The sequence below is a fragment of the Notolepis coatsorum genome (genome assembly GCF_963971535.1).
Source record: "Notolepis coatsorum genome assembly, chromosome: 11".
Classification (NCBI taxonomy): Eukaryota; Metazoa; Chordata; class Actinopteri; order Aulopiformes; family Paralepididae; genus Notolepis; species Notolepis coatsorum.
The window spans coordinates 21,765,483-21,784,469 of record NC_140175.1 but is presented as its reverse complement, the minus strand read 5'-3'; the positions used below and the strand labels follow the sequence as shown (position 1 = coordinate 21,784,469).

The 18,987-nt window shown below is 46.7% G+C and overlaps 1 protein-coding gene across 1 annotated transcript in view; it reads left to right on the top strand.

Annotated features, from left to right (window-relative positions):
• The window catches only part of LOC311237009 (uncharacterized protein), a 62,973-nt gene that overhangs the window by 5,258 nt on the left and 38,728 nt on the right, over positions 1-18,987 (top strand). Inside the window, exons 3-4 of the mRNA XM_084324816.1 lie at positions 16,307-16,399; positions 17,050-17,211. Of these exons, the coding sequence (XP_084180942.1) occupies positions 16,307-16,399; positions 17,050-17,211 (255 nt within the window). The remainder of the gene's footprint in view (positions 1-16,306; positions 16,400-17,049; positions 17,212-18,987) is intronic.

Genomic DNA, 18,987 nt, shown 5'->3' with positions numbered 1-18,987 from the left:
ACACACACACACACACACTCACACTCACACACACACACACACTCACACACACACACACACACACACACTACACACTCACACTCACACTCACACTCACACACACACACACACACTCACACACACACACACTCACACTCACTCCACACACACACACACACACACACACACACACACACACACACACACACACACACACACACACACACACACACACACACACACACACCAGGGTATTACATGCACACATCAGACCGGCCCCAGTCCCTAGAATTGGGATGATGGGTCAGAAAAACTCCCCTGATAAAAAGAAACTCTTGGAACAGCTTGTGCACCAAGAGGACGTCGCAATCCTCTCATCTCCATCGTTTCAATGTAAAACGTATCTCTCTTTGTGAACCAGGTTTTTCATGAACATAAACTGTGTGTTAACACATTGAGTGTCAACGACGAGAGATCTCGTCGTTGGCCACCATGCGTTGAGTGCCAACGACGAGAAATCTCGCTATTTAATCGCTATTGCTTTTATTAGCGATATCCATAAATGTTTCATCAATCCAGCCTCACGTTATCATTGGGACTGGCTCTGACCTCGAAAAGGGCAAATACCGCCCCCTATCGTCTCCCGGATGGTATTGCACCCATTGGATTGGACTCAATGGAAATGCATGGGGGGGGGGGGACGCGGATTTCACATTTTACTTCTCAGGCAATGTAACCCAAGACTACTGCGTTCATGCAGTACAGCAGGGCTTTGCACACACCCCACCTCCCCTCCCCTGCTGAACCAGGTGTGTTCTTTCTACGCAGCCTGTAGACCAATATGTAGGCTGCTGCCCATACGATTTTGTTGTTCTCTGACAATGAAGTTTAATTGAAACTAAGATTTGTGTGATTCTGAAAACGAAATCAGCTTTATAGAGCAGAAAAGGTGATACTAATCTTTGTATTTTATTTCTTTATTATTTTTTAAACAAACATATAAACAAACATGACAACACACGATAAGATATACAAGCATTAATTAACAGTGCATATCCAATGAAATCACCATTTAGTTAAATGTCTTATACAGGATATACCCCTAATACCTGTTATCTAGTACCCTACACACATATGCTCTAGGTCAGTGGTTCTCAACCTGTGGTACGCGTACCACTAGTGGTACTTGGTGGTACTGCTGGTGGTACTTGAAATACTCTTTTTTATTTTTTATTTTTTGCAGTCAGGCCACTGAACTTAGAAGCAGGCCAGGCCAGTGTTTCTGGTTGCGGCGGCGCGATAGTTAGATAACCTAAGTGGGGAACAACCAGGAGATCACTGTGACAGAGATTAATGCAGTCTAAACAGTCATAAATCTTTTATTCAACTTCAGCCCTGATCATAACCATTTTTATTTTTAGATTTTTTTGTAATGTCAGATAAAAAATTAAACACTTTTCTGAAAAGAGTTGTTGTTAAATCTGACATTACAAAAAACAAAAGATCCATCAAAATCTGTGTTGTTGCTAATCATTGACACATACCTAGCCTGTAACAATCCCCCCCAGAAAAATTTACTTTGCATTTGATATATTGAAAATATATATAGTGTTTTTTTAATAATTTGTGATGCCATCACACAAACTGGCATTTAAAGGGTTAAAATTCGAAAATGTATTTAATATGTGTGTTTTTTTGTTAATTTTTTTCAATAATTTGTGATGCCCATCACAAACACTGGCATTTAAAGGGTAAAATTTCAAAAATGCCTGCACCAGAATGCAGGAAATTAAGTCTTTGTAACTAAATAATTCCTGGTGGGGAACCCCCACTTAGAAAATGGCCTGACTGGGGCTATATTTCACACTATATTTCCCAGCCTGAATTAGCCTGCTTATGTGAGTTGTCAATGGACAACAACATGCTGTGAGTGTGAGTGTGTGTGTGTGTGTGTGTGTGTGTGTGTGTGTGTGTGTGTGTGTGTGTGTGTGTGTGTGTGTGTGTGTGTGTGTGTGTGTGTGTGTGTGTGTGTGTGTGTGTGTGTGTGAGAGAGAGAGAATGAAGGACATTTGCTTGCTGTGTGAGAGAGAGCGAGAGAGAGAGAGAGAATTAAGTACATTTGCTGAAATACAGTTGTTCTTAATTTTCTCACTTGCTATGTGAGAATGTTAGTTATTATGTTCTCAATGCCCCTTGCATTGTATGAGTTGTGTGTAAGCATTTGCTAGTTCTAGTGCTATCCCTTTGTACATTGTGGCTGTGTCTGACAAAAGTTAACAATAAATAATGGTATTAGGAATACATTTGCCTCCTGCGTGAACTGTGCATAGCTGAATAGACTTTTAACTTCGGTCATATGGTGGTACTTGGAGAGCCAGCTACATTCTCAGGTGGTACTTGGTGTAAAAAGGTTGAGAACCACTGCTCTAGGTGATACTAATCTTACGTTTAAATGTTTTAATGCTCACATCTCTCCTACAAATTAAAATTGGCCCATGTTCAATATTTAGTTTCTATCATCTAATGAATTATTCATACATAAGAGTGATAAATAGCCTAAAAATATGAAATATGTGTTTCCCATACACGAGGAAGGAGGAGCAGATTCAACTTTTGAACTTGTTAAATGATATCTATAAATCATATTGCTGGAATTGGTGTAAGTGAAGGCTGCTCTTAGTGCAGTAACGTGGGAGAGGAGAGGAGAGGCGGGGCGGGGAGGAGCGCGCTGTGCCTCCCGGCTTGGTTCTGAGAAAGGTCTCCGAAGGCACACGCACGTGATAATTATAATTAATTTCCCATGTATAACTCATGATGATGATTTAAGAGACAAGCTTGAGACGAGCTTTCTCTGGGCTTTTGTGTCGGGGAGACCTCGCTCGTCACGGAGCAGCGAGATACGAGAGAAAAGGCTCTGATTTATTGGCAGTAACCAAAAGTGGTGTTTTTCTGCTATCTGGCCATAGTCCAGTGAACCGAGACAGACACGCTGTCGGGTCCAACAGTACCAGAGAGACAGACACGCTGTCGGGTCCAACAGTACCAGAGAGACAGACAGACACGCTGTCGGGTCCAACAGTACCAGAGAGACAGACAGACACGCTGTCGGGTCCAACAGTACCAGAGAGACAGACAGACTGTCGGGTCCAACAGTACCAGAGAGACAGACAGACACGCTGTCGGGTCCAACAGTACCAGAGAGACAGACACGCTGTCGGGTCCAACAGTACCAAGAGAGACAGACACTCTGTCGGGTCCAACAGTACCAGAGAGAGACAGACACTCTGTCGGGTCCAACAGTACCAGAGAGACAGACACGCTGTCGGGTCCAACAGTACCAGAGAGACAGACAGACAGGCTGTCGGGTCCAACAGTACCAGAGAGACAGACACGCTGTCAGGTCCAACAGTACCAGAGAGACAGACAGACACGCTGTCGGGTCCAACAGTACCAGAGAGACAGACAGGCTGTCGGGTCCAACAGTACCAGAGAGACAGACACGCTGTCGGGTCCAACAGTACCAGAGAGACAGACACTCTGTCGGGTCCAACAGTACCAGAGACAGACAGACACTCTGTCGGGTCCAACAGTACCAGAGAGACAGACACGCTGTCTGGTCCAACAGTACCAGAGAGACAGACACGCTGTCTGGTCCAACAGTACCAGAGAGACAGACACTCTGTCGGGTCCAACAGTACCAGAGAGAGACAGACACTCTGTCAGGTCCAACAGTACCAGAGAGACAGACACTCTGTCGGGTCCAACAGTACCAGAGAGAGACAGACACTCTGTCAGGTCCAACAGTACCAGAGAGACAGACACGCTGTCGGGTCCAACAGTACCAGAGAGACAGACAGACAGGCTGTCGGGTCTAACAGTACCAGAGAGACAGACAGACACGCTGTCGGGTCCAACAGTACCAGAGAGACAGACAGACACGCTGTCGGGTCTAACAGTACCAGAGAGACAGACAGACAGGCTGTCGGGTCCAACAGTACCAGAGAGACAGACAGACACGCTGTCGGGTCCAACAGTACCAGAGAGACAGACAGACACGCTGTCGGGTCTAACAGTACCAGAGAGACAGACATGCTGTCGGGTCCAACAGTACCAGAGAGACAGACAGACAGGCTGTCGGGTCCAACAGTACCAGAGAGACAGACAGACACGCTGTCGGGTCCAACAGTACCAGAGAGACAGACAGACACGCTGTCGGGTCTAACAGTACCAGAGAGACAGACATGCTGTCGGGTCTAACAGTACCAGAGAGACAGACATGCTGTCGGGTCTAACAGTACCAGAGAGACCGCTGGCTACTCCTCATTTTATGTTATTTTACTCTTTTACTAGTTTTTATGTTCTTCTACACTGTAGCGCCTTGATATTTGTTCCACAAATATAAAGCTCCCCTACAAATTGAATATATTAATATTATTATTATTATTATAGAGATACAAAAAACAAATAGAAAGAACACAACAGAATGGCTCCAACACAGGAATGCACGTGTTGTTGAGTGGTTTGATTAATCCTCAGTGCCAGCGTGAAAACATTGCAGTGTAGATGCCAGATAAGCTCCTACATTCACCCCTTCCTTATCTTCACTGGGCTTAGTGTTTCACCACTGAGCGGAGAACCACAGACACGGGGCATGGCGTGCTTTAGTGTAGGTTGGCAGGGGGGTTCGTCCACGCAGGAGACTGTGGAGTCACTGTGGTCCTACGGAGGAGGAGCAGGGCGGAGTGGGGAGTCGGGACGGGGAACCGGAATGCTCCTGGTGGCTGTGTGAAGGGAGGGACATCTAATCCCAAAACCCAGAATGTTCCTTTTTAGATTTTGGAGAGGAGGCCTGCTGTAATCCCACGGAGAGGTTCACAGGCATCTGCACCATGGAGATAAGGATGGAACGAGGGGGTGGGAGGGAGGAAGAGAGAGAGGGAGGGAGAGGGGGGGTATAGGAGGGGATGCAGTGTCAGAGAGAGAGGAGGACACAAGATCCTTTGTTCCTAGACCCCAGGAACAGAGGAACCAGACGGCGAGGGAAGAGGGCTGGGATCCGTAACAGGCTGAGATCCAGACGCCACCGTACACCACTGCCCAGTATATTGCTAGCCAATGTACAATCAATTGACAATAAACTGGATGACATCCGAGCAAGGATTCAATATCAAAGAGACGTTAGGGACTGCAACGTCCTCTGCTTCACCGAGACGTGGTTGACGCCGGACGTCCCAGACCACGCAATTCAACCGGCTGATCACTTCTTTATCCATCGCAAGGATCGGACATCATCAGAGTCCGGTAAACAACGTGGAGGAGGTATTGCCTTCATGTTTAACAAAAATTGGAGCGACCCAACTAACGTGAAGGAATTATCCAACCACTGCTCCCCAGAACTGGAATATATAACCATCAAGTGTCGTCCTTTCTTCCTCCCGAGGGAGTTAACGGCGATCGTCCTGGTCGGAGTGTATATTCCACCGCAAGCCAGCAACAAGGTTGCGCTCTCCAGACTACACGACGAGGTAAATAGAATACAAGTGGCTAACGTTAACGCCGCCATTTTTGTTCTGGGAGATTTCAATAGCGCCAATCTGAGAAAGGTATTGCCTGACTTCTATCAGCATGTGACTTGCAACACCAGAGGCGGTAACATCCTAGATCACTGTTACACGCAATTTAAAGGTGGCTACAAGGCTCATTCTGATAGTGGCTTTGGTAAGTCAGATCACGCATCCATTTTTCTTTCACCAAAGTACAGACAGAGAATTAAAAGTACTCCCGTAGTCTCGCGAGAGGTGCAGAAATGGGATGTGACGTCAGAGGAGACGATCCGGTCAGTGTTTCACCACACAGACTGGATTGTGTTCCGCGACACAGATAACATTAATGCCTACACGGAGACAGTGCTGGACTATGTTTGTACTAGGGTGAAAGAAACAATCCCCACTACCAAAATGAAAGTTTACCCAAATCAAAAACCCTGGGTAGACAAATCCGTCCGTGAAGCTCTGAGAGAGCGCACCAAAGCATACAACGACGGCCTAGAGGCAGGCAACATGAATGACCACAAGGTGGCGCGATACAACGTAAGGAGAACAGTGTCAGAGGCCAAACGACGCTACAGGGATAAAATTGAACTCCAGTTTGAACAAGCTGACTCTAGAGCTATGTGGCAGGGGCTCAAAACGATGACAGACTACAAAGGCGCCTCCCTCAAACTGAACAGTGACATCTCCTTAGCAAATGACCTCAATACCTTCTATGCGAGGTTTGATGCTGGTAATAACAACACCAGCTCACAAGCCTCGGCAATGGGGGGGGGGGGGGGGGGGTCGGCTGCTGATGGAGGCGCAGTGTTCAGGGTAACAGAGCATGAGGTGAGGCGGACCTTTAAAAAAGTGAATAGCAGGAAGGCAGCAGGTCCAGACGGCATCCCCGGCCGCGTCCTAAAAGTCTGTGCCGACCAACTGGCCCCAGTATTCACTGACATATTTAACCTGTCCTTAGAACAGGCTGTCATCCCCACCTGCCTGAAGAAGTCCACTATTATCCCTGTACCCAAAAAATCCAAGCCTGCTTGCCTCAACGACTACCGCCCTGTAGCTCTCACCTCCATAGCCATGAAGTGCTTCGAGAAGCTAGTAAAGGGCTACATCTGCTCCTCCCTCCCCATCAACATGGACCCCCTGCAATTTGCATACCGCCCCAACAGGTCCACGGAGGACGCCATATCCCATGTGCTGCACACAGCAGCATCACACCTGGACAAGAGGCAGGGGAACTATGTGAGAATGCTATTCATCGACTACAGCTCGGCATTCAATACCATAGTCCCCTCCATACTCATAGCCAAGCTCAGGGACCTGGGCTTGGGCTATGACCTCTGCCAGTGGGTCTTGGACTTCCTGACTGGCAGACCCCAGGTGGTGAGAGCAGGCAACTGCACCTCCTCATCCATCACCCTCAACATAGGGGCCCCCCAGGGCTGTGTTCTGAGTCCCCTCCTCTACTCCCTGTACACACACGACTGTGTGGCTCAGCGGAGTAGCAATACAATCGTCAAATTTGCTGACGACACAGTGGTGGTGGGCCTGATCTCTGCCAACGACGAGAGGGCCTACCTGGAAGAGGTCAAGGTCCTGGCGGGATGGTGCCAGGAAAACAGCCTCTCCCTGAACGTCAGCAAAACAAAGGAGATGATTGTGGACTTCAGGAGGTCGGGGGTCAAGGACTACAGCCCCCTCAGCATCGACGGGGCACCGGTTGAGAGAGTCAACAGCTTTAAGTACCTCGGAGCCTACATATCCGAGGACTTGACATGGACCACACACATTAACAGTGTTGTGAAGAAGGCACGACAACGCCTCTACTTCCTCAGGCGCCTAAGGAAGTTCCAAGTCAGCCAGAAGATCCTTAAGAACTTCTACTCATGTACAATAGAGAGCATCTTGACCGGCAACATCACCTCCATCAATAGCACTGCACAAGACCAAAGCAGACTACAAAGAGTGACACGTTCAGCCGAACGCACAATTGGAGGGGGGCTCCCCACCCTCCAGAACATTTACTACAAGCGTTGCAAGGGCAAGGCTAAGAGAATCATTAAAGACTCCAGTCACCCGAACAACTGCCTCTTTGAACTGCTGCGGTCAGGCAAGCGATACAGGAGTCTCAAGGCGAGCACAGAAAGACTCAGAAGAAGCTTCTATCCCCAGGCCATCAGGCTGCTAAACGAACAATGAATGAACACTACACAACAACAACCACCAAACGCACATAGCACACACATCCACACGCACACACTCACTTTAAACAAACACACTGTAGCACCCACTCCACACACTTATAGCACACACCCACTTTAAACAAACACACTGTAGCACCCACTCCCCACACTTTATATTTATGGATGAAGGATTGCACTACAACTCGTACACCTTACTGTAAATTGTACCTAAAATTGTACCTCATCCCATTTCTGCTTTGCACTAGATAGTACTGTACATTAGTACACTGCATAGTATTGTGTATTGTATATTATATGGTAACTCAGAACATTGTACATATGTCTATACCGAACACTGTGACCTCATTTTCTTCTTCTAAATTCATGCTATATTATGTTATTATGTTATTTGATACTATCTTGTCTAGCACAGTCTCTGGAGCGTAACAGTAAGAAGCATTTTGTATGAAAGTATTCTGTACTTCTGTATGACAACTATTAAAGAACTTGAACTTGAACTTGAACTTGAAGATGGGGGGGACAGAGATAAAGAGAGCAGGTGCTAATAACTAAGTGATACCATGGGAGACGTGTACCAACTTTAGTGCTTCCAATGCAGCAGAGAGAGAGAGAGAGAGAGAGAGAGAGAGAGAGAGAGAGAGAGAGAGAGAGAGAGAGAGAGAGAGAGAGAGAGAGAGAGAGAGAGAGAGAGAGATGAAGCATGAGATGGATGGAGAGAGGAAGCACAAGATGGAGAGAGAGGTAGCTAGAGAGAGAGAGAGAGGGGGGGGGGGAAGCATGAGATGGAGAGAGGAATCATGAGATGGAGAGAGAGAGAGAGAGAGAGAGAGAGAGAGAGAGAGAGAGAGAGAGAGAGGTACCCATAGGCTTTAATACAAAGAGTCAATGGGAGAATCTGCAGGCAATGATGAACAACAGTCGTTTTATGATACGTCGTTGATATGTTACTTAGGGCCTATTAGGTAATGGACCTGGATCCCAGTCAGCGTTAACCATCCCATTACTCTAGCAGCTGTTCTCCGGTCAGTTTGAGACACTGAGGAAAGGGCACTTGGTACAGAGAACCATCGAGGAGGGATGGTCCTAACTAAGTGAGGTGAAGTCTTATTGTTGAAGTTTTATTGTTGGTGTCTCTCTGGCTGTCTGTGGTGCTGTCATTAGATGGTCCCCTCTCTCTCTCTCGGATCGGATCAGTTCTTTGTGTCAGGCGATACTGAGAGTATAGTCGGGATCAGTATCGACAGTGATATCAGTATATCAGCCAATATGCACAGTTTCTTAAAACCACATCATCAGTATCTGTCTCATGAAACCCTATGGGTGCGTCTCTGTGAGTGTATTTCTGAGGAGTAGTTCATCATGAAGACCACACACAGCTGACCTGCTGTCATCACCCTGCATGGTGGCAGCGGCCCAGTGTGTGTGTGTGTGTGTGTGTGTGTGTGTGTGTGTGTGTGTGTGTGTGTGTGACTCTCTCTTTCTTTCGTTCACACACACACACACACACACACACACACACACACACACACACACACACACACACACACACGCACACACACAGCTTTATACCAGATGTGCAGTGCTACTGTTTACACTGTGTTAGTTCTCCCTCTAGTGGTATGATGTGGTAATTACAATATCGGGAGCAGCATGGTGCTGTACATAAAGGAAGGACACACCACAAAACTAGAAATCTACACCAGGTGGCACGCTGAAGACACAGACACACACATACACACGGACACTCACACACACAAAAACACTGACCGCTTTCCTTAGCGTTATTAGCATTAGCATGCTAACGCTAACAAACACACACTGACCGACAGACACACTGACTGCTCTGCAATTATAGTTATTAGCATTAGCATGCTATTGCTAGATGGTAATAGGAAGCATAGGAAGGGTGATAGGAAGCATAGGAAGGGTGATAGAAAGCATATGAAGGGTTGTAGCAACTTGTAGGACGCATAGGAAGGATGTTAGGAAGCATAGAAATATGTTAGGATGCATAGGAAGGGTTATAGGAAGAATGCTAGGAAGTATAGGAAGGGTGATAGGAAGCATAGGAAGGATGTTAGGAAGCATAGGAAGGGTGATAGGAAGTATAGGAAGGATGTTAGGAAGCAATGCACTGTTCGCTGGTCTACCGACCACCGCCACCAAGCCTCTTCAACTCATCCAGAACGCAGACGCTCCCGCCTACCTCCGGTCAATGGTCTCTAACTACACACCCTCAAGACCCCTACGCTCTGCATCTTCTGGCCGCCTCAGACCCACTCCTATTCGAGCTCCGGGAGGGTCATCAAAGAGAAGCCACCTATTCCCGGTCCTCGCTCCACAATGGTGGAACAAACTTCCCATCACAATTAGGACAGCCGAAACCCGACCAAAAACACAGGAAGGATGTTAGGAAGCAAAGGAAAGGTGATAGGAATAGAATAGAAAACTTTATTGCCATTTCAACACATGGTTGATTGGGATTTGTCTTGGTGCCAAACATACAGTACATACAGTATAAAAACATACAATATAAAAACATACAAGAATACATGCAATGCAATCCCTACAATAGAAGTATTTCACAAACAATTTAAATAAATAAAAAAATGCTACAGTGCCTAAAAGAGCTCAGTGTTCCAATTTAAAGTGCATATTGCCTTAAAGTGCCTGTCGGCTGGTGCTAGCCCTTATGGTGCAAAGTGCCTGTGCATTAGGACTTGAGTTCAGGTGACGGACAACCTCGGGATATGTGCTATTTTTAAAACGAGATGTCCTACACCTGAGACTTTGGAGTCTTCTACCAGAGGGAAGGGGGTTAAAAAGGTAGTAAGCAGGGTGAGAGGGGTCACCGATCACCGTCTCCCCTTTCCGCCTGATGTGTGTGGCATATATGGAGGCCACAGAGGGAAGATCACAGCCAATGATTTTTTACGCTGTGCGTACAGTCCTTTCTAGTTGTCCCTTATCATGGACGGTGGTGTTTTCCGTACCACACAGTCATTGAGAAGGTAAGGACACTCTCCACAGTGGCTCTGTAGAAGCTGAGCATCGCCTCCCTGGACACACAGAACTTTTTTAAGTTGGCTCAGGGAGTGGAGCCTCTGGTGGGCCTTGCTGATTATGTGGCTGATGTTAACTTCCCCTTTTAAATGATCACATATAGTGGTGCCAAGGAATTTAAAACTGTCTACTCTCTCCACCTGCTGGCCGTTTATGAACAGAGGAGGGTGGACTGCCTCCCCGCGCCGGAAGTCAACTATAATTTCCTTCGTCTTAGAGATGTTTAACTGTTAAGCTGTAGCCCTATTTTCAGAAATGTTGCCTAAAGGTACATGCCTAAGTAAATGGAAGATTGCTCCACTTCTACAAGGTCAATTAGCATGTTCTTGGTATCTAGGAACATCTAGGGACCTGGGGGCATGTATTCCCAGTGTCAGAAATATTGTGTCTGTTACTAGGCATGAGTAAATTGTAATAAAAGAAAAGGAGAATATAAATTATGATTTTATTTTGCATCTGTGCCGGTGAATAAACACCATGTTACAATTCGCTCACTGAGCTCATTCAGCACCTTCTTGAGATCAAGTGTACAAACAAAATCTAAGCAAAGGAATAAAGGGAAGATGATTAAACAGAAGGATTTGTAGATACAGTAATAAATTATAATCCATTTTAATTATAAATTCATATTTGACCTTAAACTTGACCGTGACCTTATTATGGCCAAATCATACATCTATGGATAGGGGAAAAGGCTCCTTATTCCAATGGCATTGTTACATCTGGATTTAGTCATTTCCTCACGGTTTTACGATAAAAGAGATATAATTAGCATTTTTTCGATAAATTCTTATTTTCGGTAAATCGTATAAAACATCGATAAAAATGAAAATATACACTTTGACTGCTGTTTTGATAGGGTTAAGGTCTTTACTCTTGGATACATTTGAAAAAAAACACACCATTAAAACCTCTTAACATCCCATGTGGGCCCTCTTGAGGACGATTCGCGATGTGCCACTTTGCCGACCTCTAGCGGCTCGGGTGTGCATTTCTTTTTTTTTTATCCACTTTTTCTCCCATTTTCTACATTTTTCTCCCATCCCAATTTCGTATCATCCAATTCAACCCTCCCCTGTCACGGACGCTGTTTCTTGCCTCCCACAAGCCGGCTGCAATGTGGACTAAGTCATACATAGCACAAGTTCCCTCCGGTACTTGAGGTAACAGCAGTTGCATCTTTTCACCTGCGCAGCTCGATCTCTCAGTGGCGAGGAGTAACGCGTGGGAGGCTCACGCTGCCCCCGACACTTCCTGATTCTACTGCGCAGGCGCACCAACCGACCTGTAGGAGTCGCTGTCCACAACGCCCGATCCCCACCCATCAGTTTCCCACCCCCTAATACGGCCAATGTGTATTAGTACGGACGACCAGCTAAACTGAAAGCAATGTGGAGCGCTGGGCTCGAACAGGCGAACCCAGCGTCTCCACATTCGTGGCGAGCGCCTTGCCCACTACGCCACGTAGCCGCCCGGGTGTGCATTTCTTTTAATACAATATATAGATAGAATTAAAGCCCTATTTGTTGCCTGTCGATTGTACACATTACCACCCCCGACTCCCGCGGCTCTCGCTCTTCGAAAATGTTTGGACAGGGTTGTAGCCAATGAGTGTGGCTTTCCAATGATACCCCACATGGGGATCTAATACGGTCTCTATTGATCGATTTATGATAAACGAAAAGCAGGGTCCCCTTATAAGAGGACCTTACAGCTTAACAGGTTAAGAGCAGGTCGTTCTCCTTGCACCATACAGCAAAGCTATCGACTTCAGCTCTATAGACCGAAGCATAGGAAGGGTGATAGGAAGCATATTAGAAACAGGTTCCAAGCACGTGGGGGCAGGGCTTATTTCAATGGATAATGATGGGAATAAATTCATGCATACATGTTTGTAATGCATAAGTACAGCATCGACAATCGGTTCACTATGGCATTTCCATGTTGTAAACAGGGGCCTGAGAGCTGATTCCCTCAGGCTCTGAGCAGTGAACCTGTGTAGTGTGTCGCCCTCGTGTGTTCAAAAGGTGTAACTTTATACTGTAACTAACTATCTATTTAAATGGACAACGATGGAAATTAATTCAAGTAAAATAATTGTCATTGACCGATTTGAGAAATATTCCAGAATTCACATCCCTGGTCCGCCGTCAGTCCGTCAGCCTGGTTTCTTCTACCACGGCCCTGTAGATTAACTCCGGATAGAAACACAAACACACACGCAACCAAACGCTTCGCCTGGTGGCGATGACCATGCATCTCATTTAACAGAGCCTTAGGCAAACATATCATGTGTCAGTACAACAGACTGGAAACATCAACACTCTGCGGATATTTCTGGTTTCCAGAAGTGGATTTCAGGGTTCGCAATGCCAAAATGATCAAGCCTAGGGCAGTCTTTTTGGAAACATCTGGAGGATGGCTGTTGGCTCCCAGAAACATTTGGTTTGTGTATTGGCCCTTTATCATCCAGGACATTTACCACATGGTATGATTTTCCTGGGGGGACCTTTATCTTGAAAACATCTTGTTCCTGCCTCTGCCTGCTCAATCTGAAGATGTGAAGACCACAGACCACTGCTGTTCCCGCCTGCAGGGCATTAACACAGCCTCGCTCACCTAACCGCGCGCAATAAACCCACCGTATCTGAGAGTGGCCATGTGTGTGCGTGTGTGAGTGAGAGAGAGTGTGTGTGTGCGTGTGTGTGCGTGTGCGTGTGTGTGTGTGAGAGAGAGAGTGTTGTGTGTGTGTGTGAGCGAGAGAGAGAGAGAGAGAGAGAGAGAGGTTCAGAAGAGGCCTGTGTGTACACTACAGTATCCCCGTAGACAGAGACACACAGATACAGTCCCTCCCGTCCTCACGAGCTGTGGGAGAGGAGGAGAAAAGCTGCTTAGGGGCCTATTTCTCCAGGAAACATTAGTGCCACTAGAAATACACTGCTAGTGAATCATCTTTCATCCGAGAGAGAGAGAGAGAGAGAGAGAGAGAGAGAGAGAGAGAGAGAGAGAGAGAGAGAGAGAGAGAGAGAGAGAGAGAGAGAGAGAGGGGGAGAGAGAGAGGGAGAGAGCTGAGTTGGTGTCATGGGGAAGCTTTGGTGGGCTTGATAGCTCTATAGCTCTCTGTATGGTAATGACTCTGGGGATCATCCCAGCTCTGCTGAGGTGCTGGACTTTACACCAGCGGGTTCCCCAGGCGGCCTTCGATAGGAGTGAGTACACCAGAGAGCTGGACCGACTTAAACAAGGTGTTTGGTACACAGAGGGGTGTTTGGTATAGTCCACAGAGGGGTGTTTGGTATAGTCCACAGAGGGGTGTTTGGTATAGTCCACAGAGGGGTGTTTGGTAGTGCACAGAGGGGTGTTTGGTACACAGAGGGGTGTTTGGTATAGTCCACAGAGGGGTGTTTGGTAGTCCACAGAGGGGTGTTTGGTATAGTGCACAGAGGGGTGTTTGGTATAGTCCACAGAGGGGTGTTTGGTATAGTGCACAGAGGGGTGTTTGGTATAGTGCACAGAGGGGTGTTTGGTATAGTCCACAGAGGGGTGTTTGGTATAGTCCACAGAGGGGTGTTTGGTATAGTCCACAGAGGGGTGTTTGGTATAGTCCACAGAGGGGTGTTTGGTATAGTGCACAGAGGGGTGTTTGGTATAGTGCACAGAGGGGTGTTTGGTAGTGCACAGAGGGGTGTTTGGTAGTGCACAGAGGGGTGTTTGGTAGTGCACAGAGGGTCATAGACAGAAGGACCATGCAGAGAAGCAAGTGGTCTCAAGGGAGGGTTGTTGAGAGAATAGTCTGGGTGGGGAGCTGGAGGCCCAGGATGATTTAATCCAACATTCCATTTGATTCTGATTATTTGAGCATAGGTTGATTCGGTTTGTTTTGATTAATTTCACTACTTTATGAAATTGAAACAGGTTATGGAAATGTGCTGGGCGTTTCAGTCAACAGTGATTTAATATAAGTCATTAAAATCCCACACCAAGGTTCACAACATCACGCGTAGAAATTAATTAAATAGATTCATTAAAATGATTCATTTTGATTAATATTGATTCATTTATTGGAAATAGTGGATATTTTACGATCCCATCTGCTTGTGGGAAAATGGAAATGTTACACAATCTTCAGATGAGAGCAGGGAGGTTCAGAATGTATTGAAAGAGATAGATAGATAGATAGATAGATAGATAGATAGATAGATAGATAGATAGATAGATAGATAGATAGATAGATAGATAGATAGATAGATAGATAGATAGATAGATAGATAGATAGATAGATAGATAGATGGATTCCTCCTTCCTTCTCTCTCTCACTCTCACCTCCTTCCTTCTCTCTCTCACTCTCACCTCCTTCTCTCTCACTCTCACCCCCTTCTCTCTCACTCTCACCTCCTTCTCTCTCACTCTCACCTCCTTCTCTCTCACTCTCACCTCCTTCTCTCTCACTCTCACCTCCTTCTCTCTCACTCTCACCTCCTCCCTCCCCCTAAAGCCTCTCACTCTCACCTCCTTCTCTCTCACTCTCACCTCCTTCCTCCCCCTCAAGCCTCTCACTCTCACCTCCTTCTCTCTCACTCTCACCTCCTCCCTCCCCCTAAAGCCTCTCACTCTCACCTCCTTCTCTCTCACTTTCACCTCCTTCCTCCCCCTAAAGCATCTCACTCTCACCTCCTTCTCTCTCTCACTCTCACCTCCTCCCTCCCCCTCAAGCCTCTCACTCTCACCTCCTTCTCTCTCACTCTCACCTCCTCCCTCCCCCTAAAGCCTCTCACTCTCACCTCCTTCTCTCTCACTCTCACCTCCTCCCTCCCCCTAAAGCATCTCACTCTCACCTCCTTCTCTCTCTCACTCTCACCTCCTCCCTCCCCCTAAAGCCTCTCACTCTCACCTCCTTCTCTCTCACTTTCACCTCCTTCCTCCCCTAAAGCATCTCACTCTCACCTCCTTCTCTCTCTCACTCTCACCTCCTCCCTCCCCCTAAAGCCTCTCACTCTCACCTCCTTCTCTCTCACTCTCACCTCCTTCTCTCTCACTCCCACCTCCTCCCTCCCCCTCAAGCCTCTCACTCTCACCTCCTTCTCTCTCACTCTCACCTCCTCCCTCCCCCTCAAGCCTCTCACTCTCACCTCCTTCTCTCTCACTCTCACCTCCTTCTCTCTCACTCTCACCTCCTCCCTCCCCCTAAAGCCTCTCACTCTCACCTCCTTCCTCCCCCCTAAAGCCTCTCACTCTCACCTCCTTCCTTCTCCCTCTCACTCTCACTCTCACCTCCTCCCTCCCCCTAAAGCCTCTCACTCTCACCTCCTCCCTCCCCCCTAAAGCCTCTCACTCTCACCTCCTCCCTCCCCCCTAAAGCATCTCACTCTCACCTCCTTCTCTCTCTCACTCTCACCTCCTCCTCCCCCCTAAAGCCTCTCACTCTCACCTCCTCCCTCCCCCCTGAAGCCTCTCACTCTCACCTCCTCCTCCCCCCTAAAGCCTCTCACTCCCCCCTCCTTCCTCCCCCTAAAGCCTCTCACTCTCACCTCCTCCCTCCCCCCTAAAGCCTCTCACTCCCAGCCTCCTCCCCTCCCCCCTCCGCAGCAGCACGCGGGTCTCTCTGCAGTAGGAAAAGTTTCCCTGGTCTGGTCCAAACCTCCCAACGAGCCAGAACTCGATGTTCTTTTTCCTCTTTGGGTCAACAACAAGTCAGCCCCTCGACCCGTTGCCATGCGCTGCGTCTCCTCATCCCGGCATGATATTCATAGGCCTGTGTTTTTATTACCTCTGTGTTGTTATTACGATGCGGTGACATTTATTTGGAGATCAACTGAGGACACGTTGGACGTCCTAATAACACGACTAGTATAATTAGTGTTAGTTACAGAATGGGACAGTGGCAGTGGCTCAGGAGGTAGAGCGGTCGTCTGGTAATAATGATTCCGGCTTCTCCCGGCAGCGTGTCCAAGTGTCCTTGAGCAAGATACTTACTTAACCCCTATTAACTTCTCCCGATGAGCAGGTCGGCACCTCGCATGGTGTGTGAATGTGTGAGTGAATGGGTGACTGTGAGGCATAACTTGTAAAGCGCTTTGGATAAAAACGCTACATAAATGCAGTTAATTTACCATTGAATGTAAGTCTATGTACAGTAACGTAAACATACATGTGTGTTTGTGGTTTGTGTGTGTGTGCGTGTGTGTGTGTGTGTGTGTGTGTGTGTGTGTGTGTGTGTGTGTGTGTGTGTGTGTCTCTCTGTGTGTGTGTGTCCTCAGGACCTGGAGCGGAGGTCTCTCTTCACGGTGGTCTCCCAGGGCGTGGCCCCCAGCAGCCCCTGCTCCTCCTCTCTCACACCTCTAGCGTCTCATCACTACGTCCAGCTGCTCCAGCATCAGCTCCAGCAGCAGCAGCAACACACACAGGTGGCCGTGGCACAGGTGAGAAACACACACACACACACATACACACACATATACATATACACACACACACACACACAGGTGGCCGTGGCTCAGGTGAGAAACACACACACATACACATACACACATACATACATACATACACACATACACACACAAACACACACACACATACACTTACACATACATACATACATACATACACACTCACACATACACATATACATACACACACACACACACACACACACACACACACACACACACACACACACACACACACACACACACACACACACACACACACACATACATACACACACACATACACACTCACACACATACACACACACACACACACACACACACACACACACATACACACTCACACACATACACCCCCCCCCCCCCCCCACACACACACACATACACACCAGTGTTAATTGGCACAATTAACGCAAATAAATGTGTCAACAACCCTTTTCACCTGAGTAAAGCTACACTATAAACACAGTGCATTTGAAACAACAAAAACTAGACTACACATGTTCAGCAGGTAAACAGAGTGAATTGTGAAATCTAGAGACTCAGAGACTGTAAACGTTTGGTTTCACTGAAGCAAGTTAGTGCAGGTTCATTGCAACATCAAATAAAATGTGGGCGTCCTTTTCTCCTGTATGTAAACAGACACCATATCTGATTCCTCTAGTTATTGCCATTTATTCCACTCCATATACTGTAGTCCCTGTGTTTACATGCTTAATGCTCCACTGCCAGCAGGGTTGTTTAGAAAGAAGCAATGCACGTTGGGCAGACTTAGTGACGATCATACACTCGTGCTGGGTATGAAAAACTACACTAGTGCTGGGTATGAACAACTACACTAGTGCTGGGTATGAAAAACTACACTAGTGCTGGGTATGAAAAACTACACTAGTGCTGGGTATGAAAAACTACACTAGTGCTGGGTATGAACAACTACACTAGTGCTGGGTATGAAAAACTACACTAGTGCTGGGTATGAACAACTACACTAGTGCTGGGTATGAAAAACTACACTAGTGCTGGGTATGAAAAACTACACTAGTGCTGGGTATGAAAAACTACACTAGTGCTGGGTATGAAAAACTACACTAGTGCTGGGTATGAACAACTACACTAGTGCTGGGTATGAAAAACTACACTAGTGCTGGGTATGAAAAACTACACTAGTGCTGGGTATGAAAAACTACACTAGTGCTGGTTATCAAAAACTACACTAGTGCTGGGTATGAAAAACTACACTAGTGCTGGGTATGAAAAACTACACTAGTGCTGGGTATGAAAATCTACACTAGTGCTGGGTATGAAAAACTACACTAGTGCTGGGTATCAAAAACTAAACTAGGGCTGGTATGAAAAACTACACTAGTGCTGGGTATGAAAAACTACACTAGTGCTGGGTATCAAAAACTACACTAGTGCTGGTTATCAAAAAACTACACTAGTGCTGGTTATCAAAAAACTACACTAGTGCTGGGTATAAAAAACTACACTAGGACTGGGTATAAAAAACTACACTAGTGCTGGTTTGTTATATAAAACTACACTAGGGATCGTTATATAAAACTACACTAGTGCTGGTTATATAAAACTACACTAGTGCTGGTTATATAAAACTACACTAGTGCTGGGTATCAGAAAATACACTAGGGCTGGGTATAAAGAAAAATACACTAGTGCTGGGTATAAAAACAAAATCTCTTTGCACTACTTTTGGGGGGGTTTTGGCAACCAATCACTACCGACATTATT